Raw genomic sequence first — 22,082 nt, 5'->3', positions numbered from 1 at the left:
AGCCTGACTGCCATTAGGTACCGAGATGAGATCCTCAGACCCCTTGTGAGACCATATGCTGGTGCGGTTGGCCCTGGGTTCCTCCTAATGCAGGACAATGCTAGACCTCATGTGGCTGGAGTGTGTCAGCAGTTCCTGCAAGATGAAGGCATTGAAGCTATGGACTGGCCCGCCCGTTCCCCAGAGCTGAATCTGATTGAGCACATCTGGGACATCATGTCTCGCTCCATCCACCAACGCCACGTTGCACCACAGACTGTCCAGGAGTTGCCGGATGCTTTAGTCCAGGTCTGGAAGGAGATCCCTCAGGAGACCATCCGCCACCTCATCAGGAGCATGCCCAGGTGTTGTAGGGAGGTCATACAGGCACGTGGAGGACACACACAACACTGAGCCTCATTCTGACTTGTTTTAAGGACATTACATCAAAGTTGGATCAGCCTGTCGTGTGTTTTTCCACTTTAATTTTGTGTGTGACTCCAAATCCAGGCCTCCCTTGGTTAATAAATTTGATTTCCATTGATGATTTTTATGTGATTTTGTTGTCAGCACATTCAACTTTGTACAGAACAAAGTATTCAATGAGAATATTTCATTCATTCAGATCTAGGAGGTGTTATTTAAGTGTTCCCTTTATTTTTTTGAGCAGTGTATATATAGACAGTCTTTAAAAAGGTTGGTTAAAGAACCATCTGTTTTAGTAGTGTGTGCGTGTGAATGTGACTGTTGTTGGAAGAAAACCTTGTCTCCAAAATGGTAACTTGGAAAATGGAAAAAACATACTTTACTTTTAATGTAAGTCAATGGAACCAGACTTTTTTCCAAGCCACTTTAGGTCATTTCTTTTGATCCATTCTTCATGAAATGTACACACAATGTAAAGGGCAACAGGCATTTTCATATTATGTCAAAAACTGATTTTTGTTCATTTATGAATTATTTATTTATTTATTACACATAGAGCTGGGCGATATGGCCAAAAATGTTATCACGATAAAAGAAATTCATATCGGTCGATATCGATACATATCGTGATAAATGTGAAATCATTATTTCTTTGAAGTTTGACGGCTGATTTGTGCTCCTGGGTGGTTTTGTAATAGTCATAATTTAAGAAAGAAAAATTATTTGTAGCTGTCTGGTGACGAGCGCTCGGCTGTCCCGTTACAAATGCTAAACAAGTGGTCAACCACAGTGCTGAACTGTTTAGTTTCTCAACAGCATCAACATTAGTACGAGCAGCAAATATTAGCTGGCTCAGTACGTCACTGATGGATCACACACTGCTACATCCATGTGACAGCATATCACAGTATTCACACACCAGCTAGCAGACAGCTGGATTTCTCTATACTATTGTAGTAGTTTGAGGGCTGAACCGAAATATATGTAACACCAGACAAACAGAGTCCACCTTTCAGGTACGTTTAAACTGAAAGCGGTGCTTTTATGTCTTGTTTGATCTACAGTATCATCAATTGAGTAGTGTTGCTTTCCTTGCACCTCCAGGGTTTTCGCTGAACATGGAAGTGTGAGAATGGTGTATTATATCAAACATTTATTGAGCCTTTCTTATCGCTCTATCAAGGAAAAGTTATATCACTATTAATTATCGTTAATAATATTCGAAGAGGGTGCAGGCAGGATCGAGTGGGTGGAGATGGATCTCAGGGCTGATGTGTGACAGAAGGATAGCAGCAAGAGTGAAAGGGAAGGTTTACAAGACAGCAGTGCGTCCTGCTATGATGTTTGGTTTGGAGACTGTGGCTCTGTCTAAAAGACAGGAGGCTGAGCAGGAGGTGGTGGAGATGAAGATGCTGAGATTTTCGTTGGGAGTGGATGGACAAGATTAGAAATGAGCAGATCAGAGGGACAGTGAAGGTGGAGCAGTTTGGAGATAAAGCCAGAGAGGCCAGGTTGAGATGGTTTGGACATGTGTTGAGGAGGAATAGTGGATATATTGGGCAAAGAACGTTGGAGATGGAGCTGCCGGGTAGAAGGAGAAGAGGTAGACCTCAGAGAAGGTTTATGGATGTAGTGAAGGTGGACATGGAGATGGTTGGTGTAAAAGTAGAGGAGGCAGTGGAGAGGGCAAGATGGAGGCAGATGATCCGCTGGGGCGACCCCTAAAGGGAGCAGCAGAAAGAAGAAGAATATTCGATAATTATTGTTATCGTTTAATCGCCCAGCCCCAATTTCACACATGAGTAGCAAAAATGCAACCAACTGAACTTGGAGGTGTGGAAAAATATCCCTGCTGACTTTGAAACACTGAAAGCAAGTTTACTGTAAAGAATGGAAGCTGTAATAAAGGCAAAATGTGAACACACTACATGCATTTATATTATATTTAGTTGATAAATATATTTTTTCTGCTTATTTCCAGATGTTATAAGATGAGTAACTTGTGCTTAATGCCCATCTTCACTGGAAGTTTATTCAGTGAAATGTGGTCTCTGACTTTTGCACAGAACTGTAAATCCACTAAGTTTGGGATGATTACTTTTCAAGTGCTAAAGTTCAGACAGCTGCTGTAGTAATATAGTTCCAACTAGATCACCTTACAACTTAAAATTTACACTGATGCCTTGAGGCTCTGTAAGTCGTCGTTTCAAAAAGTGTCTTTTATCATGTTTGCCTTGCTTAGACAGACACTACAAATTCAGCGCACTGACAAAACTACTGCATTGCCCAACCCATAAAGCCAAAAGTGATTGAGTGCAGCTTATTGTCTCTCAGTCTCCATGGCAGACCTTTTTGGAAGCATTACTTTATGTTGCAGTGGCTGCTTCCCAAAGCTGCATTTACAGTCAGAGGGTGTCCTCATCTGTAGTAGGAGGAAGCACTGGAGGGGGAAAACTGCCATTTCTAAATGAGTTCAGGAGCTATGAGCAACTCATAATTCTCCTGGAGTGACGAAAACAAGCTCTGGGAGAAAATTGGAGAAAGCAATCCTTTAAAAAAATAAAAAAAAAAAAGCAAAGGGGGGTGCACCAAATCAAAGGAAATGGAAAAACGAAAAGAGAAAAAATGGCTTGGGGGCAAATCCTTGCCAAATAATTCATTTCTGACCTCCTTAGTAAGTAAATTTGCTAAATAAATAAGAGCTGCTTGGATGTCAAGAATCCGATGCGGCCCCCAGCGATGTGGCTTGTAGCCTTGGCAGGAAGAGTTGGCTTTAATAAATGGCAAGAATAAATGGCTTTTTCTCCTGTTTGATGTGAGGCTTTCTCAAGGATTTAATATGTTAAAAGCTGTCCTTTCATTTTGCGTTTTATTTTGGATTTTGTTTTGGTTGAGTCAGGCTCTCGCCGTGCCTGCCGTTGCCTTGAGAGCAGATTGGATCCATATATAATTCATAGCCTCCCACAGCCTGCGCTGAGCTGCCTGGTTTTACCCACCCGTCTCTCTGCCTTCTCTCCTCAGCTGCGGCTGATCTGTACCACGCTCTGTCTGATCAAGTTTTCCAGCTATAATAAAGATTCCTTATGGTGGCTCTTTAAATGCACCTGTTCAGAGGTTCAGACCAGGTTGCTTTTAAGTTCATAAGCCAGAACAGCATCAGTCTTCTGCAGATAGCCTTAATAAACCCGTCATTACATTGTTATTTTACACCTTTACAGCAGCTCACTGGACATTGGTCTTTGTAAAACTAATACTTTAGGTGGGGATTTTTCTGTATCACTCTGGTGTAACTAGGCGTTCTCTACATCACAGGCATGTGGGAAGTGGGGATGCTGAGGGTGCAGCATCCCCTACTTTCTGGATTGTCTAACTGCAACTGCTAAAAATAAAACTTTATAATCAAGCACTTTGTGTGTAGAACAGACCAATGAGATCGTTTTGGGACAGCGTTTTGTATTGTTGTTTCATGTTATGTCTATATACTGTATTTTCGAAGTTTGCATTTGTGGTGGACACTGCCTTTACAGTGTGGACACTCACCGCCTTTAGTTTACATCCTACTTACACAAATCACGTTCCATGCTGGCACAAAAAGAGAACTTTCAAAGAGTTTAGTCAAACTGGAATGAAGAAGGGCCAGGAGTTGTTCATATTCCACCAATTTGGTCCCTGATACACTGACATACTGACCATTCCATGAGCCACAGCCTCAGCACAAAAGAACAGTGATCTCCTGATCACGTAACTAATATGAGCCCTACAACCACTATTCTTAATGATGTTTCACTCCAGGCTGATCCTGTTTGATGTACATTATCCAAACTACTCATTTTCAAGCTAAAAAAAAGCTTCAGCATTTAGTGTGACTTTACTGCTACCATTACTGCCCTTTAATAGTGTTCCTTAGTGCTATAATGTAGGGAATAATGCTTAAGGGATCATTTGTGTTCTCTATGATGGTGTTCTATATAGTGCTCCAGTGTAGGGAATAGTGATTAGGGGAATATCTGTGTTCTCTATAATAGTGTTCTTTATAGTGCTCCAGCTTAGGGAATAGTGATTAGGGGACTATCTGTGTTCTCTATAATAGTGTTCTATATAGTGCTCCAGTGTAGGGAATAGTGATTAGGGGAATATTTGTGTTCTCTATAATAGTGTTCTATATAGTGCTCCTGTGTAGGGAATAGTGATTAGGGGACTATCTGTGTTCTCTATAATAGTGTTCTATATAGTGCTCCTGTGTAGGGAATAGTGATTAGGGGAATATGTGTGTTTTCTATAATAGTGTTCTATATAGTGCTCCAGTGTAGGGAATAGTGATTAGGGGAATATTTGTGTTCTCTATAATAGTGTTCTATATAGTGCTCCAGTGTAGGGAATAGTGATTAGGGGAATATGTGTGTTCTCTATAATAGTGTTGTATATAATGCTCCAGTGTAGGGAATAGTGATTAGGGGACTATCTGTGTTCTCTATAATAGTGTTGTATATAGTGCTCCAGTGTAGGGAATAGTGATTAGGGGAATATTTGTGTTCTGTATAATAGTGTTCTTTATAGTGCTCCAGTTTAGGGAATAGTGATTAGGGGACTATCTGTGTTCTCTATAATAGTGTTCTATATAGTGCTCCAGTGTAGGGAATAGTGATTAGGGGAATATTTGTGTTCTCTATAATAGTGTTCTATATAGTGCTCCAGTGTAGGGAATAGTGATTAGGGGACTATCTGTGTTCTCTATAATAGTGTTCTATATAGTGCTCCAGTGTAGGGAATAGTGATTAGGGGAATATTTGTGTTCTGTATAATAGTGTTCTATATAGTGCTCCAGTGTAGGGAATAGTGATTAGGGGACTATCTGTGTTCTCTATAATAGTGTTCTATATAGTGCTCCTGTGTAGGGAATAGTGATTAGGGGAATATTTGTGTTCTGTATAATAGTGTTCTATATAGTGCTCCAGTGTAGGGAATAGTGATTAGGGGAATATCTGTGTTTTCTATAATAGTGTTCTATATAGTGCTCCTGTGTAGGGAATAGTGATTAGGGGAATATTTGTGTTCTCTATAATAGTGTTGTATATAGTGCTCCAGTGTAGGGAATAGAGATTAGGGGACTATCTGTGTTGTCTATAATAGTGTTCTATATAGTGCTCCAGTGTAGGGAATAGTGATTAGGGGAATATTTGTGTTCTGTATAATAGTGTTCTTTATAGTGCTCCAGTTTAGGGAATAGTGATTAGGGGAATATTTGTGTTCTCTATAATAGTGTTCTATATAGTGCTCCAGTGTAGGGAATAGTGATTAGGGACTATCTGTGTTCTCTATAATAGTGTTCTATATAATGCTCCAGTGTAGGGAATAGTGATTAGGGGACTATCTGTGTTCTCTATAATAGTGTTCTATATAGTGCTCCAGTGTAGGGAATAGTGATTAGGGGACTATCTGTGTTCTCTATAATAGTGTTCTATATAGTGCTCCAGTGTAGGGAATAGTGATTAGGGGACTATCTGTGTTCTCTATAATAGTGTTCTATATAATGCTCCAGTGTAGGGAATAGTGATTAGGGGACTATCTGTGTTCTCTATAATAGTGTTCTATATAGTGCTCCAGTTTAGGGAATAGTGATTAGGGGACTATCTGTGTTTTCTATAATAGTGTTCTATATAGTGCTCCAGTGTAGGGAATAGTGATTAGGGGACTATCTGTGTTCTCTATAATAGTGTTCTATATAGTGCTCCAGTGTAGGGAATAGTGATTAGGGGACTATCTGTGTTTTCTATAATAGTGTTCTATATAGTGCTCCAGTGTAGGGAATAGTGATTAGGGGACTATCTGTGTTCTCTATAATAGTGTTCTATATAGTGCTCCAGTGTAGGGAATAGTGGTTAGGGGAATATTTGTGTTCTCTATAATAGTGTTCTATATAGTGCTCCAGTTTAGGGAATAGTGATTAGAGGAATATCTGTGTTTTCTATAATAGTGTTCTATATAGTGCTCCAGTGTAGGGAATAGTGATTGAGACTATTCTGTGTTCTCTGTAATAGTGTTCTTTAAGGACTGTGTTGTACCTTTACATTTACAGGATACATTTACACTGTATGTACCCTGATAAACAAAAGTGTACCGCACCCTTTTTTTCTGACCTCGTGTTATAGTGTATAACAGTATAGCTCTGGGTTCCGTAATGTAGGAAATAGTGATTTGTGGACTATTTTATACAGCATTTGTGTTCTGCAGTGAAGTGTACCTAAGCTGTGTGTTTCAGGGAGAAGTGCTGCTGTGTTTAGCAGTATTTCCTCTCCCTGTTCTTGGCCTGAGGACAAAAAAAGCAGCAAATGGGGAGAGAGAGTGCGAGAGAGAGAGAGAGAGAGAGAGCAGGTCTGTCTCTGCTGTCCCCCAGCTCCCACTACCTTCCCTGCTGTTCCACTGGGGAGCCACCCCACTCTGCCTCCTCCACTGCAGCAGGGCTGTTTTTAACGCCGTTTTCAACACTGTGCTGCCTGCGAGCCAAAACCAACGCGCTGCACTGTTTTTGATGGTGCCCCATGCATATATTAAGTATGATTAAACGGCACACTTTCTCTCCATCAAGTGTTTTAATGGCTTTTTTTGATGTCATGAATTAGTAATAGTGGTCGTGCATGCCGCACTGCGAAGCGCACTTGTTTTTGTGTTTTGTGTTTATTGCATTATGCACATGAGAAGCGGCACTTTATGATGTAAAGGAATAAAAAGGCGACGTGAAGTATTTTGGTGCACTTTGTTGAAGTGAGTGATTGAGGAAGGAGGCTTGATCCGAATGGATGAAAGTGCCTCGTTTGCCATCTCGCTCACACTGAAATCAATCCTGTGAGGAGATTACATACAGTGTGTGTCATGTAACTCTGCCAATGACTAATTACATCTGTGAGATGCGATTACAGCGAGCTTTAGCACATGGATCCCACTCGTTAGTCATTGTGTGTCAATTTCACCCGTGGCGTTGTCTCTTGGCAGCGCTGAAGTACGGCCCCTGTGACTGACATTAATCCAGCTTGTACGTTTTTCCATTTTTCTCATTATTTCACTTTCTGAATAATTCAGATTTATTTCAGATCAACCAAGTACACAGAGCTCGCGCGGCGTTTCATCTTTCATCATGCGTCTGACACAGGTTGATACCCTCAGATCCAATTTTGATTTAGATATTTGTCTCTCAGTTTGTCTCTCAGAAATGATTCGCAATCACAGTTCTTCAGGCATAGATCTCTCTGTCTCTCCCTCTGTCTCTCTCTCTCTCTCTCTCTCTCTCTCTCTCCCTCTGTCTCTCTCTCTCTCTCTCTCTCCCTCTGTCTCTCTCTCTCTCTCTCTCTCTCTCCCTCTGTCTCTCTCTCCCTCTCTCTCTCCCTCTGTCTCTCTCTCCCTCTCTCTCTCTCCCTCTCTCCCTCTGTCTCTCTCTCCCTCTCCCTCTGTGTCTGTCTCTGTCTCTCTCGATCTCCCTCTGTCTCTCTCTCCCTCTGTCTCTCTCTCTCTCCCTCTGTGTCTCTCTCTGTCTCTGTCTCTCTCTCCCTCTGTCTCTCTCTCTCCCTCTGTGTCTCTCTCTCTCTCTCTGTCTCTATCTCTCTCTCCCTCTGTCTCTCTCTCTCTCTGTCTCTCTCTCTCCCTCTGTCTCTCTCTCTCTCTCTCTCTCTCTGTCTCTCTCTCCCTCTGTCTCTCTCCCCCCCTCTCTCTGTCTCTCTCTCTCTCTCTCCCTCTCTCTCCCTCTCTCCCCTTCTCTCTCCCTCTCTCTCTCTCTCTCTCTCTCCCTCTCTCCCCCCCTCTCTCTCTCTGTCTCTGTCTCTCTCTCTCCCTCTCTCTCCCTCTCTCTCTCTCTCTCTCTCTCTCTCTCTCTCTCACTCTCTCTCTCTCTCACTCTCTCTCTCTCTCTCTCTCTCCCTCTGTCTCTCTCTCACTCTGTCTCTCTCTCTCACTCTCTTCATCTCTCTTTCCCTGTCTCTCTCTCACTCTCTCCCTCTCTCTCTCCATCTCTCTCACTTTCTCCATCTCTCACTCTCTCCATCTCTCTCTCCATCTCTCACTCTCTCCATCTCTCACTCTCTCCATCACTCTCTCTCTCACTCTCTCCATCTCTCTCCCTCTCTCTATCTCTCCATCTCTCTCACTTTCTCCATCTCTCTCTCACTCTCTCCATCTCTCTCTCCATCTCTGTCTCTCTCTTTCTCACTCTCTCCATCTCTCTCTCCCTCTCTCTCTTTCCCTCTCTCCAACTCTCTCTCCCTCTCTCTCTCTCTCTCTCTCCATCTCTCTTTCTCCCTGTCTCTCTCTCTCACTCTCTCCATCTGTCTCCCCATCTCTCTCTCCATCTCTGTCTCTCTCTCTCTATCTCACTCTCTCCCTCTCTCTTTCCCTCTCTCTCTTTATTTCTGTCTTTTCTCACTATTTCTCTCTTTGTTTTTTCTCTTTATTTCTCTCCCTCTTTATTTCAGTCTCTCTTTTCTCTTTATTTCTATTTCTCTCTTTCTGTCTTTTCTCTCTATTTCTCTGTTTTCTCTCTATTTCTCTCTTCTCTCTCTCACTCTGTCTTTTCTCTATTTCTCTCTCTTTATTTCTCTTTCTGTCTTTTCTCTCTCTTTATTTCTATTTCTCTTTGTTTCTGTCTCTCTTTATTTCTCTCTCTCTGTCTTTTCTTTCTCTTTATTTTTCTCCCAGTTCATCAGAAATGATTTGTAATCACAGTTTTTGAGGCACAGTTCTCTCCTTCTGTCTCTCTCCCTCATTCTCTCTCTCACACACTTTATCTCTCCTCTTTTTTCTTTCTCACACTTTCCTATTTCTTTTCTCTTTCCACTGGTATTTTTTTTTCCTTTTTCCCTCTCTTTTCTCTTTATCTCTTTTTTGTCTCTCCCTTTTTCTTTATATTTCCTTCTGTTCTCCATGTTTCCTCCACCCCGATATGTCTCTCTTTCACCCCTCAAGCCAGTTAACCTTTGATTACAGTATTGTAGGCAGTGCGTTTTCTCAGTGTGTGTGTGTGTGTGTGTGTGTGTGTGTGTGTGTGTGTGTGTGTGTCTGCGTGCAGCAGGTTGCTGATAAGCTGTCTGATGTCCCCAAAACCATTTGGAGCGTGGAGAAAGCGCGGGATTGATTCCCGCCATCGCCATGGCAACAAATAACATGATCCTTTCCAGAAGCACACCTTAATTAGTTAAATTATGACTTTGGAGGGAGGGAGAGGGGGCATGCCTTCTATTACTCTCCTCCAGACACGCACACCGGTGGAAAGCCATTTAATCTGGAGTGAAACTCCACGTTCACTTGGCTGCGGGTGATTTTTCTCATTGTGCTGCAGGCAGGCCCAATCACTGATAATGGAAAATAGGCATTGTTTTGTCTAGGATTTGTCTCGTGACTCTGAGACACGCATTCATCATCGATCCGGAGCCAAAGCAAGACTGAGTCGCTCAAAAGCAGAGGCTCAGCACTCTCATCTACAAATACACAACGTCCTTTAATACCACAGACCTGCCACTCTGTTCCACATCACAGCAGCCTTCATATCAGAGGCTGAACTCACGACCAAAGTAATAAAAGAGACGACAGTGTTAGGATCTGTTTAGTTTAATTAGTGAATCTTTGATATAAAACAATAATAGTAATTCATCTGGTGAGATGTTATCATATAATTAATGCTAATTAGTAAAATACTAAATTCTTGGTTTATTTATATATTTATATACTTGTTCAGTTACATGTTTCAACATTGTCTACTGGGGACAAATGACCACTGGGTTAGGCACCAGCTCCCCCTGCGACCCAGAAGGATAAGCAGCTTAGAAGATGTGTGTGAGGGCATAAACTTATTTTCACATAGTAAAACGATAAAATATGTGATATAATTTTACTGTTTGTTATCATTTTATATATGGTTTATAAATGGTTCATAGGTTAGCTTGACTGAATGGTTCTGGGAAAGGAAAGTAATTTTATTAGCAGAGAACTTTAGGATCTATGACCTACAACTGTGTTCTCCACCCTTGCATCTCATTTACAGCAGAAGCCCTATAAAGAACCACTTACTGAAAGAATCTTCACCGAACCAAAACTTGTTCCTCAATTTTCCGCATTTTTCCACAAAATCGTTTTAGGTAACTTTATTTTTAAGAGTGTACCTTTGACTTTCTTTCTTTCTCTCTCTCTCAGGCAGGGTGGCTATTCTAGTATGATGGGTCCAAGCTCCTCATACAGTCAGTCAGTGAGTAATGCCACAGGGATGATGTCTCCACACGGCTCCACCTCCAACTCCTCTCCCTCAGGTAACACTACTCATCCAAGTTGCACTCCTCCAGCGCTCAAATCCTGCTGAGTCTGCCTGTATTTAGCCTTAAAGGGGAATTACATCAACTTTCCTAAATTTCTACATAAGTCGAAAAGTTGAAATGTGAAAAAGAGTCTCTCAGAGTGGTTTGGTGTAAAGTGGTTCATTGTAGAGAAACTTAAAGGCTCAGATTTCTTTACAGTGGAGGTGATGGGAACCCGGGGTCACCATGTCTACAACACAGATATTATTTACTTACCAAAATGATCAGTGACCCTACATGTTTTCTGGGTTTTTATATGGAATGTTGATGATGGTGAAATAGTGGTAAATCTGTAAAATTGAGTTTTCTTTGGGCACTATGTTGCCTTTCAATGCTCTGCATGTACCTCTTTGCTTTTAATGGGTTTAGAAAATTACCTTCTAGGCCAAAATCATATCTCAAAACTTAAAATCTTAATCTTAAAAACTTATAACAATGTGTTAGACGTCAGACAATATATTCAGAATTATGTTGCTCACTTTTTTGTTAAAGTTACTAATTAAAGTTGGATGCACTACATAAGCATTGTTAACGTATTAAAACATGCCATGACACCCTGCTAGTCCATACAGTTTACTATTGGTTGTAGTGTCATTTCCTTGAGTGTTTTTTGAATGAGGACAACACAGGGCAGCAAATAAGAATAGAGTTCTTTTACATATCATGTAAAAGAACAAAACTTCATATCTCCATTTTTGTCATTTTTTCAGTTTTTGGCATAATTTGAAAATGCCTCTTGTCCTTTACATTGTTTGTAAATTTCATGATGAATGGACCAAAGTAAATGGCCCAAAATGACTTGGAAAGACGTCTGGTTCCATTGACTTACATTAAAAGTAAAGTATATTTTTTCCTTCCCCTGTAAAGTTACCAATTTGGAGATACGAAGTTCTATTCCGACAGCAGCGATATGTCAGTCTTGTAGTCACAGTAACAAACCTGTTCAGTTCTACACAAGAAAGTTGGAAATTGGTCTGTTTTGGAACATAAAACCACAAATATTTTATAAGAGGACTTCATACCAGAGAAACTATATAACATGCCCTCATATGTCAATGTTTGTGATACGTACAATAGATATATGCATAGTTTGTCAAAGGAATTTAAATTAGAAGTTTAAACGAATGCTATCTATTGTAAAAAAGATGTTGACATGACCCCAGGAAGGGGCGGAATTCTCTTTGTTTTTCCTCTTTGTCTGAGTCCTCCATGGCTCGCAGCAGGAGAGGTAACTTTGCTCCTGCATGTTAAGTTTGGCCTGTTGAAAGGAGATGAAAAGCGGCACAGCCCTACAATAGCCCCTTCACCTTGCTGCATTGTCAGCGACGCGCCTCCCAGAAGGTGAAGTTGTAATAGAAAATATTTCTGCGCAGCTTCACAGAGCTGGAGATCAGGCTGTCTGCGTGACATTTGGAAGACATCAATTGAATTAAAGTGCTAAGGTTCTTAAAAACTCATTTCTGCTGCCTCCGGGGTTGTTCAAAAAAAGCAATTAGTTTCACATTGTGCAGCATTCTGTACGTCGAGTGGAAAAAAGGAGATGGACCTTGGGACCTCTGCAGATATTCACAGTTTTGAATGTCTCTGAGACCTTACGTCCTCTTGATCACTTTGGGTTTTCTTTTCGTTCGTTTTCATTCCATTCTTTCTCCGACTAAACATGGGATCCTGCCAGTAAAACCTTGCCGGTAAAAAGACGCTTTCTCTGTTGGAGGGAATTTAACATTTTGGAGTGTTGCGATGCCACTTCAGATGATTTAGGCAGGAAAAGTGATCAGGTGCACTCTTAAGTAAAGGGGTCCCTCCAGGGTGCTTTAGTAAAAGCAGTGGCTATGCACAGAACTGTGACAATCATTTGAATGTTTTTGTTTGTTTTTATTTTTCTGTCTATCTATCTATCTATCTATCTATCTATCTATCTATCTATCTATCTATCTATCTATCTATCTATCTATCTATCTATCTGGCCTACTGTTATTATCATGTAGCTAATATCCTTTGTATATAAAATACTGAGCAAATGTCTGTGAGACAATTCTGTGAGACCACCCTTAATTTGTTTATTTTCCGGCCAAAACTACAAGTTATTGATTTTTCTGGAGATTTTTCGAAAAAGATTACATATAAGATGATGCACTTGCATAAGAAAAAGACAAAGAAAAAAAAAAACAATAGAAAGCTACAGAGACTTCAAACAACCACGCAAGACCTAGTAGACACCAAAACTGTCCCCCCCTCAGATAAACCGCATTTAAAGCTTTCATATCTGAGAGAGAGGAGAAAATCCAGCTGCTTCACATCTGAAAACATCCACAGGTGTTTCTGTCCATCCCTCCACTGTGAGACGACAGCTACGGGTCTGAAAGGATGTGCAGCTGTTCAACTTCACACGACTGGGTGAAGCAGAAAATGCTAAACCAACTCCTAAGACTGAACTCTGGAGGTGCGGAAAAATATCCCCGCAGATTTCTTTGAGAAACTGAAAGTGAGTCTCCTGAAAAGAAAGACATCTGTAATAAAGGCCAAGAATGGACACATTAACTACTGAAAAATGTTATACTGAGTTGTTGAGGCTGCTGTGTCATTTTCTGTGAAATAAAAAAAATTATTTATTTATTTATTTATTTTGCTAAAGCTGAAGCGGAAACTCTCAGGGTGGTCTCTGACTTTTGTCCAGTACTGCAGTTTTAAAGAACCCATAAGAAACGGTTCCATCACCAAACGCTATCGCCAGTTGCTACAAGTCATAGAACCTTTCTTGGTACCATATAGAACTCTGTTTTGTACTAAACCTGCATGTCGATTCAAATCTGGATGTAATAGCACAGCTTAAGCAAATTTATGACTAATTGATTAATAGTCAGGCTCCATGTATGGGCTGCTGCTGATAGCGCTGGGTCTGTTGTCGTGCAGTCAGATAGGCATGTGAGGTGTTTATAAATAGCAGTCTGAGCTGAAATGGGTGATAGTGTGTTAGTGGAGCTCCTCTGCCATACTCCCCGAGGCGATAACACAGAAGAGCTTTGACCAGATTAACACACTCACACTTTCTGCCAGCTGGCCCTCTGGGAGACACACACACACTTACACTCACACACTGCACCTCAAGCAATGAGAAATGAGTGAACCACCAATACAGCACTGACACCATTTCCCCAGCTAAAGCGGCCTGGCAGCTCTGACTGACACTGTGGTGTTGTGAAATGAAATTGCAAATGAAGTTTTGTTTCTTATTGGAAACCTGAGTGTAAACTCAGTCCTGCACAAATGCATATTTATTCTAGAAGATAAATGTTTTGAGACATGATGGTTTTAACTAGATATCGGCAGCCCTGCTGGTGACATTCAATAAATAAATAAAAATAAACATAATAAATCACCTTATTAACGCATGGGAACGAGATCTCAATGTGTGGCCACATAAGGCGTGAGAATGAGATAATTAAGTCGTGGCCATGACTTAGTAAGGCGTGGATACGAGATCATGCCTTAGTAAGTTGTGGCCAGGCATTAGGATCTCACTCCCACGCATTAGGATCTCGTTCCTACGCCTTACTAAGTCGTGGCCGCAACTTAATTACCTTGTTCCCACATCTTATATAGTCGTGGCCATGCATTACTTTTATTTATACAGGATGTCACCAGCGGGGCTCCATAGAAAGTGCTGGATTGGATATTGGACAATAAAACAATGGGCCTCATTAATCAAAAGTTCACTAAAGTTTATTCTTAAATGTGTTCTTGAGAAAAGTCCTAAGAAAAAGTCCACATCAGATTTGTGACGTGATGTCAAACCAGAACAGTTCGCACCTTTGTGCTCTTGAGTGTGTGTAGATTCTGTTCTTACCTACAAACAAATCCTAACACTGTAAGAAAACACTGGTGAATGAATGTCAGAATCTTCGTGAAAACTGCGTGAGTGGGTTTTAAGAAGAAATTTCTTCTTAAGAACGGTTGCTGAATGAGGCCCAATGAATCTGAATGTTTACATTCTATATTTGAGTAACCACAGCATGATAGCCTACTTTTAGACACACATCATAAAGCTGCTCTGTATAAATTGTTTTATTGAGATTGAAAGAAGTGGCTAAAGTGCGGTGTGCATGCACTGCTGCGAGTCGCCTGTAAAGCCTGAAATAATAGTTGTTGAGTTCAAAGTTTGAGGTGCTGGGACGGATCTCTAAGGATTTTTTCAGACCACGTCATAACACTTTTTATGTTAATGTCACATGCAGGGCCTCAAATAGAAGGTCTGGCTCAATGTTCAGCATTAATCAACATTACAAAATGTTCTTTGCATGCAGTTACACACTTCCACCAGAGAGGTCTCCAAATCCCCAACAAGTACGTAGTGTAGCTTTAAGTGAAGCTCATTTTAAATACAAAACTCGTTTTAAGCTTTATCGTTTTGCAATGAAAAATATCAGTATCAGTATTAGTCAATACTCAGGGTTTCAATAATGGCATCAGTACTGAAAAAAGTTCTATCAGTCTCTATTTTTAATACACATGAACATGTTTTCCTTGTCAGTTTGCAATAACATAACATATTAAAGCTGGTTTGTTTTGATGAAAACAATTTATCACACTTGTTTATATTTTTTGCCAGTATTAGTGACAGCGCTGTCTTGGGAACGAGGCCAGTGCCCACACATTTTATCTCCTAGTTGTGATGTTAATACTCATCAGCATGCAAATGTGTAAACCACCTTTGGGCCAAAAGAGTTTCAATATGTGCTTTTAACAATCATTTAGCAAAGAAATCTGTCAAATCATTATTCAGGCAAAACCTGTCCTTCATACCAAGAAAGACCATTTTGGTGAAGGTAAATGGACCCAGAGGATTAACAGAGAGCTGTTTGTTAAAGCTAATAAAACCTTTGCAGGTGCATTTTCTTACTTATCGGTGACAAAATTGTCCATACACATTTGGCAGACGGTGTCTGACATGATATATTATCATATTTGAATGGTGTTCTACTCAACAGGGCCTTTGGGTGAAGGTGGAGAGGTCCTATTGGTTGCTGACTCCAAGCAGAAAGCTAACAGTAAAGATGAAGGTGTCCCTCCTGCCGAACCCCCCAAACCCAAGGTATTGTCCGTCCTAATGCACTCCAACATTACCTTCTCTGATTCTTCTCATAGTGCTGAGTGCTGGGTTCACTTCTGACACCAATGTCGCTGGCATAAGAGAAAAAAAAATTGTCATGAAAAGTTCAATCTTTTCAAATAAAAAATAATAAACCTGTTTTTGACCGTGACAATATGCTGTGGATAATAGGTAAAACATGTATATAAAACCTTTTTCAAACCAGGGATCCTTCAAGGACTTTCCTGAACATGTGTTTGGAGGAGTTTTTACTCTTTTTATCCATCCTGTAATGATGTGATTAATATTTATGCCTAATAATATTTGTTTGCTTATTTTGCCTACGGCTCTCTTGCGCTGCATGGTGTTTATGCTGAGGGATAAAGTGCATTTTCTTAGGAGGAGGCATTAATACACACTCTCTCTCTCTCTCTCTCTCTCTCTCTCTCTCACACACACACACACACACACACACAAGGCATAACTCTGCATCAGCTCGGTCTTCTCTTGTCTTTGCTTTTAGACTCTGATCACCTTTTGTTTTTTCTCTCTTTCCTTTTTTTCATCTCATACAAGAAGCGTCTCCTCGTTGCTGATAATAGCAGCTACTGTTGAATTATTTAGCCTGTCAAAAGTGCCTGAAAGACCCCTGGAGTGAGTAGAAGAGATGATTATGTGTAGAAGAACATGTCCAGGCTGTGTTTTTAGAAATTTGGAAGAGGGAGAAAAAGAAATGAAAGGAAACAGGAGCTTTTGCTGACTTTTGCAGTCTGTCACAGACACGTGTAGCTGCAGAGTCCTGGAGCTGACAGCACCTCTTTAAAACCTCTTCATCCTTATCATTTATTTTTACACTTTCTCTCTCTCTTTTATCATTATCACGATTATTTTTACACTTTCTCTCGCTCTCCCTTTGTTTTTTCTTTCTTTTTCTTTCTCTCTGTCCTTCTCTTTCTCTCACTCTCATTTCTTTCTCTTTCCTCTCCCTCCCACTCCCCATTTCTCTCTCCCCATTTCTCTTCTTGTCTCTCTGTCCCTGGCTCACTGTCTCTGTCTCTTTTTCTCTCTTTTCAGTCCTATTGTTTCTTGCTCTGCTCCTTTCATCATTATAAGCTCTCTCATCTCTCTCTCTCTGTCACATTTTCCCCCTCTCTCTCTCTAGTTTGAAACGGTCAGTGTGCAAGTCATGTTGTAATAATAGAAGAAAAATTTTCCTGCTGAAGTGCTCTCTCTCTCTCTCTCTCTCTCTCTCTCTCTCTCTCTCTCTCTCTCTCTCTCTCTCTCTCCCCATCTCTCTCTCTCTCTCTCTCTCACTCTCTCTCTCTCTCTCTCTCTCTCTCTCTCTCTCTCCCTCTCTCTCTCTCTCTCTCTCTCGCTCTCTCTCTCTCTCTCTCTCTCTCTCTCTCTCTCGCTCTCTCTCTCTCTCCCCATCTCTCTCTCTCTCTCTCTCTCTCTCTCTCTCTCTCTCTCTCTCTCTCTCTCGCTCTCTCTCTCTCTCCCCATCTCTCTCTCTCTCTCTCTCTCACTCTCTCTCTCTCTCTCTCTCTCTCTCTCTCTCTCTCTCTCTCTCTCTCTCGCTCTCTCTCTCTCTCTCTCTCTCTCTCTCTCTCTCTCTCTCTCTCTCGCTCTCTCTCTCTCTCCCCATCTCTCTCTCTCTCTCTCTCTCTCTCTCTCTCTCTCTCTCTCTCTCTCTCTCTCTCTCTCGCTCTCTCGCTCTCTCTCTCTCTCCCCATCTCTCTCTCTCTTGCAGGATGGTTACACCTCTCAGTGTGCATCGCAGCCCCCCACCCCCTCGCCCCTGTCCCCCAGCCCCGCCAGCCTGTCCTCCTACCACGGGGACGACAGTGACAGCATCAGCAGTCCAGCCTGGCCCAAAACTCCCTCCAGTCCTGTAAGCATTTAACTGTAATCACTCCAAAACTGGGTCACACTTAAATGCCCCTCAGAGAATGAAACACCTCTGAGTGAAAGGGATAATAATACATTTATTCCAATCGACAGTCCTCTTCTTTTCTTATTACAATAGGGATTTGAATCATAGAAATAATGCGTGCATATCTTTGCTTTAATATGGTCTGTCCTATAGTGCTGTCGTTATATAGAGCTCTACGGTGTGATCATTACACTTACATCTGTGAGTGAAAATTACTGTGAATGTGAAATACTTATAAGGCGCACCGTTGTGCATGAGGGCTGACACAAGATTAATTCAGGATGTATGAGGTATGTGATACCACTAAAAACTACAAAAAAACAATAAAAACAAGTATTAGTAGTACTTAGTTCAAGTTTGTGTGTGTGTGTGTGTGTGTGTGTGTGTGTAATTCAGGTTTAGTTTGCCCTAGGCCTGAGTGAGAGGGCAATGCAACTGGATATTGTTGATGATTGACAGGTAACCTGATGACAGTGCAGAGACAACAGTCACCAGGTTGCGTACAAAGTTGATAGAGCACTTTTTTAAAAAGCTTGCAAAATTATAATAAATAATATGTATAGGTAATGTATAGGTAATTCCCTTATACCTTTGAAGCAGTGGATTTCTTTGGGGCATTAATAAGCAACACTAAAACTGTTGTCTCCCAGACAGAGCGTGACATACCAGCTGAGAAAAATTCTAAATTCTAAGTTAAAGTGTCCCGATGGTTGGGATGAGCTCGGGAATATAATACTTCATAGTTTCCCACAGGCATCTGTAGCTGAAGTCCAGAGCGCCTCCACTGTAATGATGGAAAACATTTTCTGAATGTTTTTCTTTGAAAGCATGATTTTTTTAAATATGTAAAGCACATAGGGATGGGTGTGCAGTAAAATCAGTATTCCTGATATTTAGCAAAAAAAATCATGCAAATTATTCTTAGATATTGCCCGCACCATAGTTCACTCTTCTCTGCACTGTCCTAACAAAAACTTATCTCCAAAATAATAACTTTATAGAAAAAAGTAGAAACATTTGTAACTTTAATCCATGTTAATGTAAAGATTTTATTCCAAGTAATTTTGGACCCATTTTTGGTCCATTTGTCAAAATTCAAAATAATAATAATAAAAAAATAGTTACAATAGGCTGATGCGATACATATGTTTCATTTTCAAGTAGTGATGAACTAATGCTACGTTAAAGTCCTTCAAAGCTGATCTTTGACTGTGCCTAAAGTTTTCAATTCCCCCCTACAGTTTTTTAACTTGAGGACACAATTGCTCCGAAAAAATGCCAGTGTAGATCCCTGAGATATTCTTAGACATCTCCCTCTGTACCCCCATTCAGAAGCCTGGCTCTACCACTATGACCAATGAGAAGATCTCACGGCTGTACGAGATGGGAGGGGAGCCAGAGAGGAAAAGCTGGGTGGACCGTTACCTGTCCTTCATGGAGGAGAGAGGAACACCTGTACCTCACCTGCCTGCCGTGGGCAAAAAAGCCTTGGACCTCTGCAAGCTCTACATGACCGTCAAGGAGTTGGGAGGATTGGCCATGGTAAAATCTTACCATTCAGTTTTGTGCTACTCTGTTGTTTTGACTGTTAATTTGACTTGCTTTTAGTACAGAAAATGTATTAATGTATTAAAAATACATATAAACGTAGTTTGTAAACTTTGTTAAACTTGCACCATTTACTTCTCGGTCCATAGAGAAATTAAGCTAAAATTGGATTATCCTCACTCATTTAAATTGAAGTTACAAATAATGTTTCAGCTTAGGCAGCTTTCATTGTGAGGCACAATACAGAGCAGCCAATCAGACCTATCAGAGCAGCCAATCAGACATAGCTCATTTACATACTGTATATGAGTCAGAAGAACGGTTGAAAAATGGTCATGTTTACATAAAATGTAGACAAATGTCACAAAAATGTAGGACATGCACCCTTTAAATTGTCCTCGGGTGCAGGATGATGTCTAGTTTTAACAGCTCATGTCTGCTTGCTGTGACAGGTGAATAAGAATAAGAAATGGCGGGAGCTGTCCTCTACGCTGAGCATGGGCACATCCAGCACCTCTGCTAGTTCTCTGAAAAAGCACTACATCCAGTACCTTTTTGCCTACGAGTGCAAAGTGGAGAGAGGAGAAGAACCTCCATCTGACCCCACTGTAGACAGCAAGAAACAAGCCAAGATCCAGCCTCCATCACCTGGTGAGTCTGATTAACCTGTAAAAGTCTGCATGTTTCTCCACACTTAAGGTCATCACTCTGATATCTACATAACTCGCAGTAATAGTTTGTTCGTTGCTTGTTTTTTTAACTAGTTCCTGAGGGTGAAAGTAAGGTAACTCCTCAAAGCTCATTTTTATTTACAGACAAAGCGTCATCTAGATGTATTAATACATGCTGAATAGCTGAATAAAAGTATTTAAACAAGATGACTTTTTATACAAGCAGCCTAAACATCTCTGCTGCAAAAAAAGAGTGTAAACAAGTTTTGAGCAACTGAGAACATGGAGTGAGTGCAAATGTTAGAACACCTCACATAGGCATGGTTAACTAACGGTTAGAAGGGTTATGATGTAAATGTGCTGAAAAGTCTAGTAAATTGATGCAGACATAATAAATTCATGACAACCTGGATGAGCTTTCCAACCTAAATATGGAAGCGAGTATTCACAAATATGATTAGTGAAAAGTGGCTGTGTCAAACATTGGCAACTTTACCTTTGACTACAAAGCAGAAGAGGAAATATCGTCATACAAAAATATAAATATATTTTATTAATCATGTCTATAGCACCTTTACACATACAGTACTGTGTGAAAGTTTTAGGCATCTAAGCAGATTTTTAAACAGTTTATCTCAGCAGTGAGTTTATCACAATATACATTAGAATAAAGTCGTATTCATAATTCAAATAAACATAAAAACAATAAAAAGTAACAAGAATTTCTTGGGTCCATATTTTTCCTTGACACCTTCACAGCCGCCACAGAGACTTGTTAATATCATCAATTACATCGTGAGCTCAATTTACACAAACTACACAAATAAATAGATTTTGAAAATGTGTCTTGTGTGCCTAAGACTTTCACACAGTACTGTATATAGTACAGTAGTGATGAATTTCTGCATTTTGGATTTACTGTTTACTCTGGGATGCTTAGTCGTAACGCCGTGTTGAAACTGACCCCGTCGTGTGGAGGCTGTAGCCTGGTTAGCTATCACTGTGAGATATGCTTTCAAATGGTGCTGTATCATATCCACTAAGAGAGTAATTAAACTAGAGGTGAAATCTGTGACCAGGGTCAGGTGGTAACAGAATACAGATAACAGTAACTCATGTTGCAGCACGTTACATGCAGCCCAATAATTAGTTAATAATCCGATTAATAGCTCGATCAGAGTAGAATACGTCCATGTTCACACCTCAGTCTGAATAGACTAATCCGATTTAGCGAGGAGGGTGATCCTGTAAATAATCCGTGAAATGGAAGAATAATGACCATGGAAACGCCTGCATCTGATTTTTAGAATGACCTCTTTTTATAATTACTGTTAATGAAGGGTCTCAAAAGAAGATTTCCACCAGACTGATCTTTTGACTTTGGCATAATAAACAAGAGATTTTTAATAAAATAAGGCAAATCTGGAAAAGTTCCAGGAGATCAGTATAGATTTGAACCATATTACATTTGATTAGTCTAAGAGCTTTTAGTCTCTGTGTGTCGATTTTTAAAGTTGCCTGTTAAAATCACTCCGTTTTTGATGTCTGAACAAAGGTTTAAGTATACATGTCTAAACTCAAACAGATTATACTGTTTACCAATTTTTTGTCTTTATGTTTTAAAGATTTCCATATATTGCTCCGCGTAGATTTGGCCATTTCACCAAATGTGAGATCAGTGACTGTTTCTTTAAAGCACAATATTCAAATCACCTATAACCCCGGAGTCTCTGTCTTAAGAGAGTGCCGTCTTTGTGCATGTGTTAAGTTCGTGTGTTAAGGCTTGTTGACATTATTTATCTCTTTTCTGTAATTAATTATACGTCTTTAATTAAAGACAGGTAATCTAAAAGTCACGGAAAGTAATCAGATTACATTACTTTAATATAGTAAGCATTTGGATGAAATTACAATTACTTTTTTAACAGGTAATCAGTAATCTGTAACGGAATACATTTTAAAGTAACTGTGACACAGAAAAAATCCAAAAACACTTACAATGAAAAATTTACTTTGAGACTTTAGGGCAAGTCTAAAGAAATATCCCTCTAATTACTGTCAAAGTCTGGCACTCAGTACAGTAGTTTTGTAGGAGAGGGAGGCTG

General features: G+C 40.3%; 1 protein-coding gene across 1 annotated transcript in view; it reads left to right on the top strand.

The window, feature by feature from the left end:
* LOC108423399 (AT-rich interactive domain-containing protein 1B-like) overlaps positions 1–22,082 on the top strand; it is a 275,160-nt gene that overhangs the window by 240,439 nt on the left and 12,639 nt on the right. Inside the window, exons 9-13 of the mRNA XM_037542128.1 lie at positions 10,579–10,691; positions 15,725–15,828; positions 17,576–17,716; positions 19,091–19,300; positions 19,759–19,957. Coding sequence (XP_037398025.1) covers positions 10,579–10,691; positions 15,725–15,828; positions 17,576–17,716; positions 19,091–19,300; positions 19,759–19,957 — 767 coding nt within the window. The remainder of the gene's footprint in view (positions 1–10,578; positions 10,692–15,724; positions 15,829–17,575; positions 17,717–19,090; positions 19,301–19,758; positions 19,958–22,082) is intronic.

The sequence above is a fragment of the Pygocentrus nattereri genome, chromosome 10 (assembly GCF_015220715.1).
Source record: "Pygocentrus nattereri isolate fPygNat1 chromosome 10, fPygNat1.pri, whole genome shotgun sequence".
NCBI lineage: Eukaryota > Metazoa > Chordata > Actinopteri > Characiformes > Serrasalmidae > Pygocentrus > Pygocentrus nattereri.
Note: the sequence above shows the minus strand (reverse complement) of the source record. Positions and strands in the feature narration are given on the sequence as shown.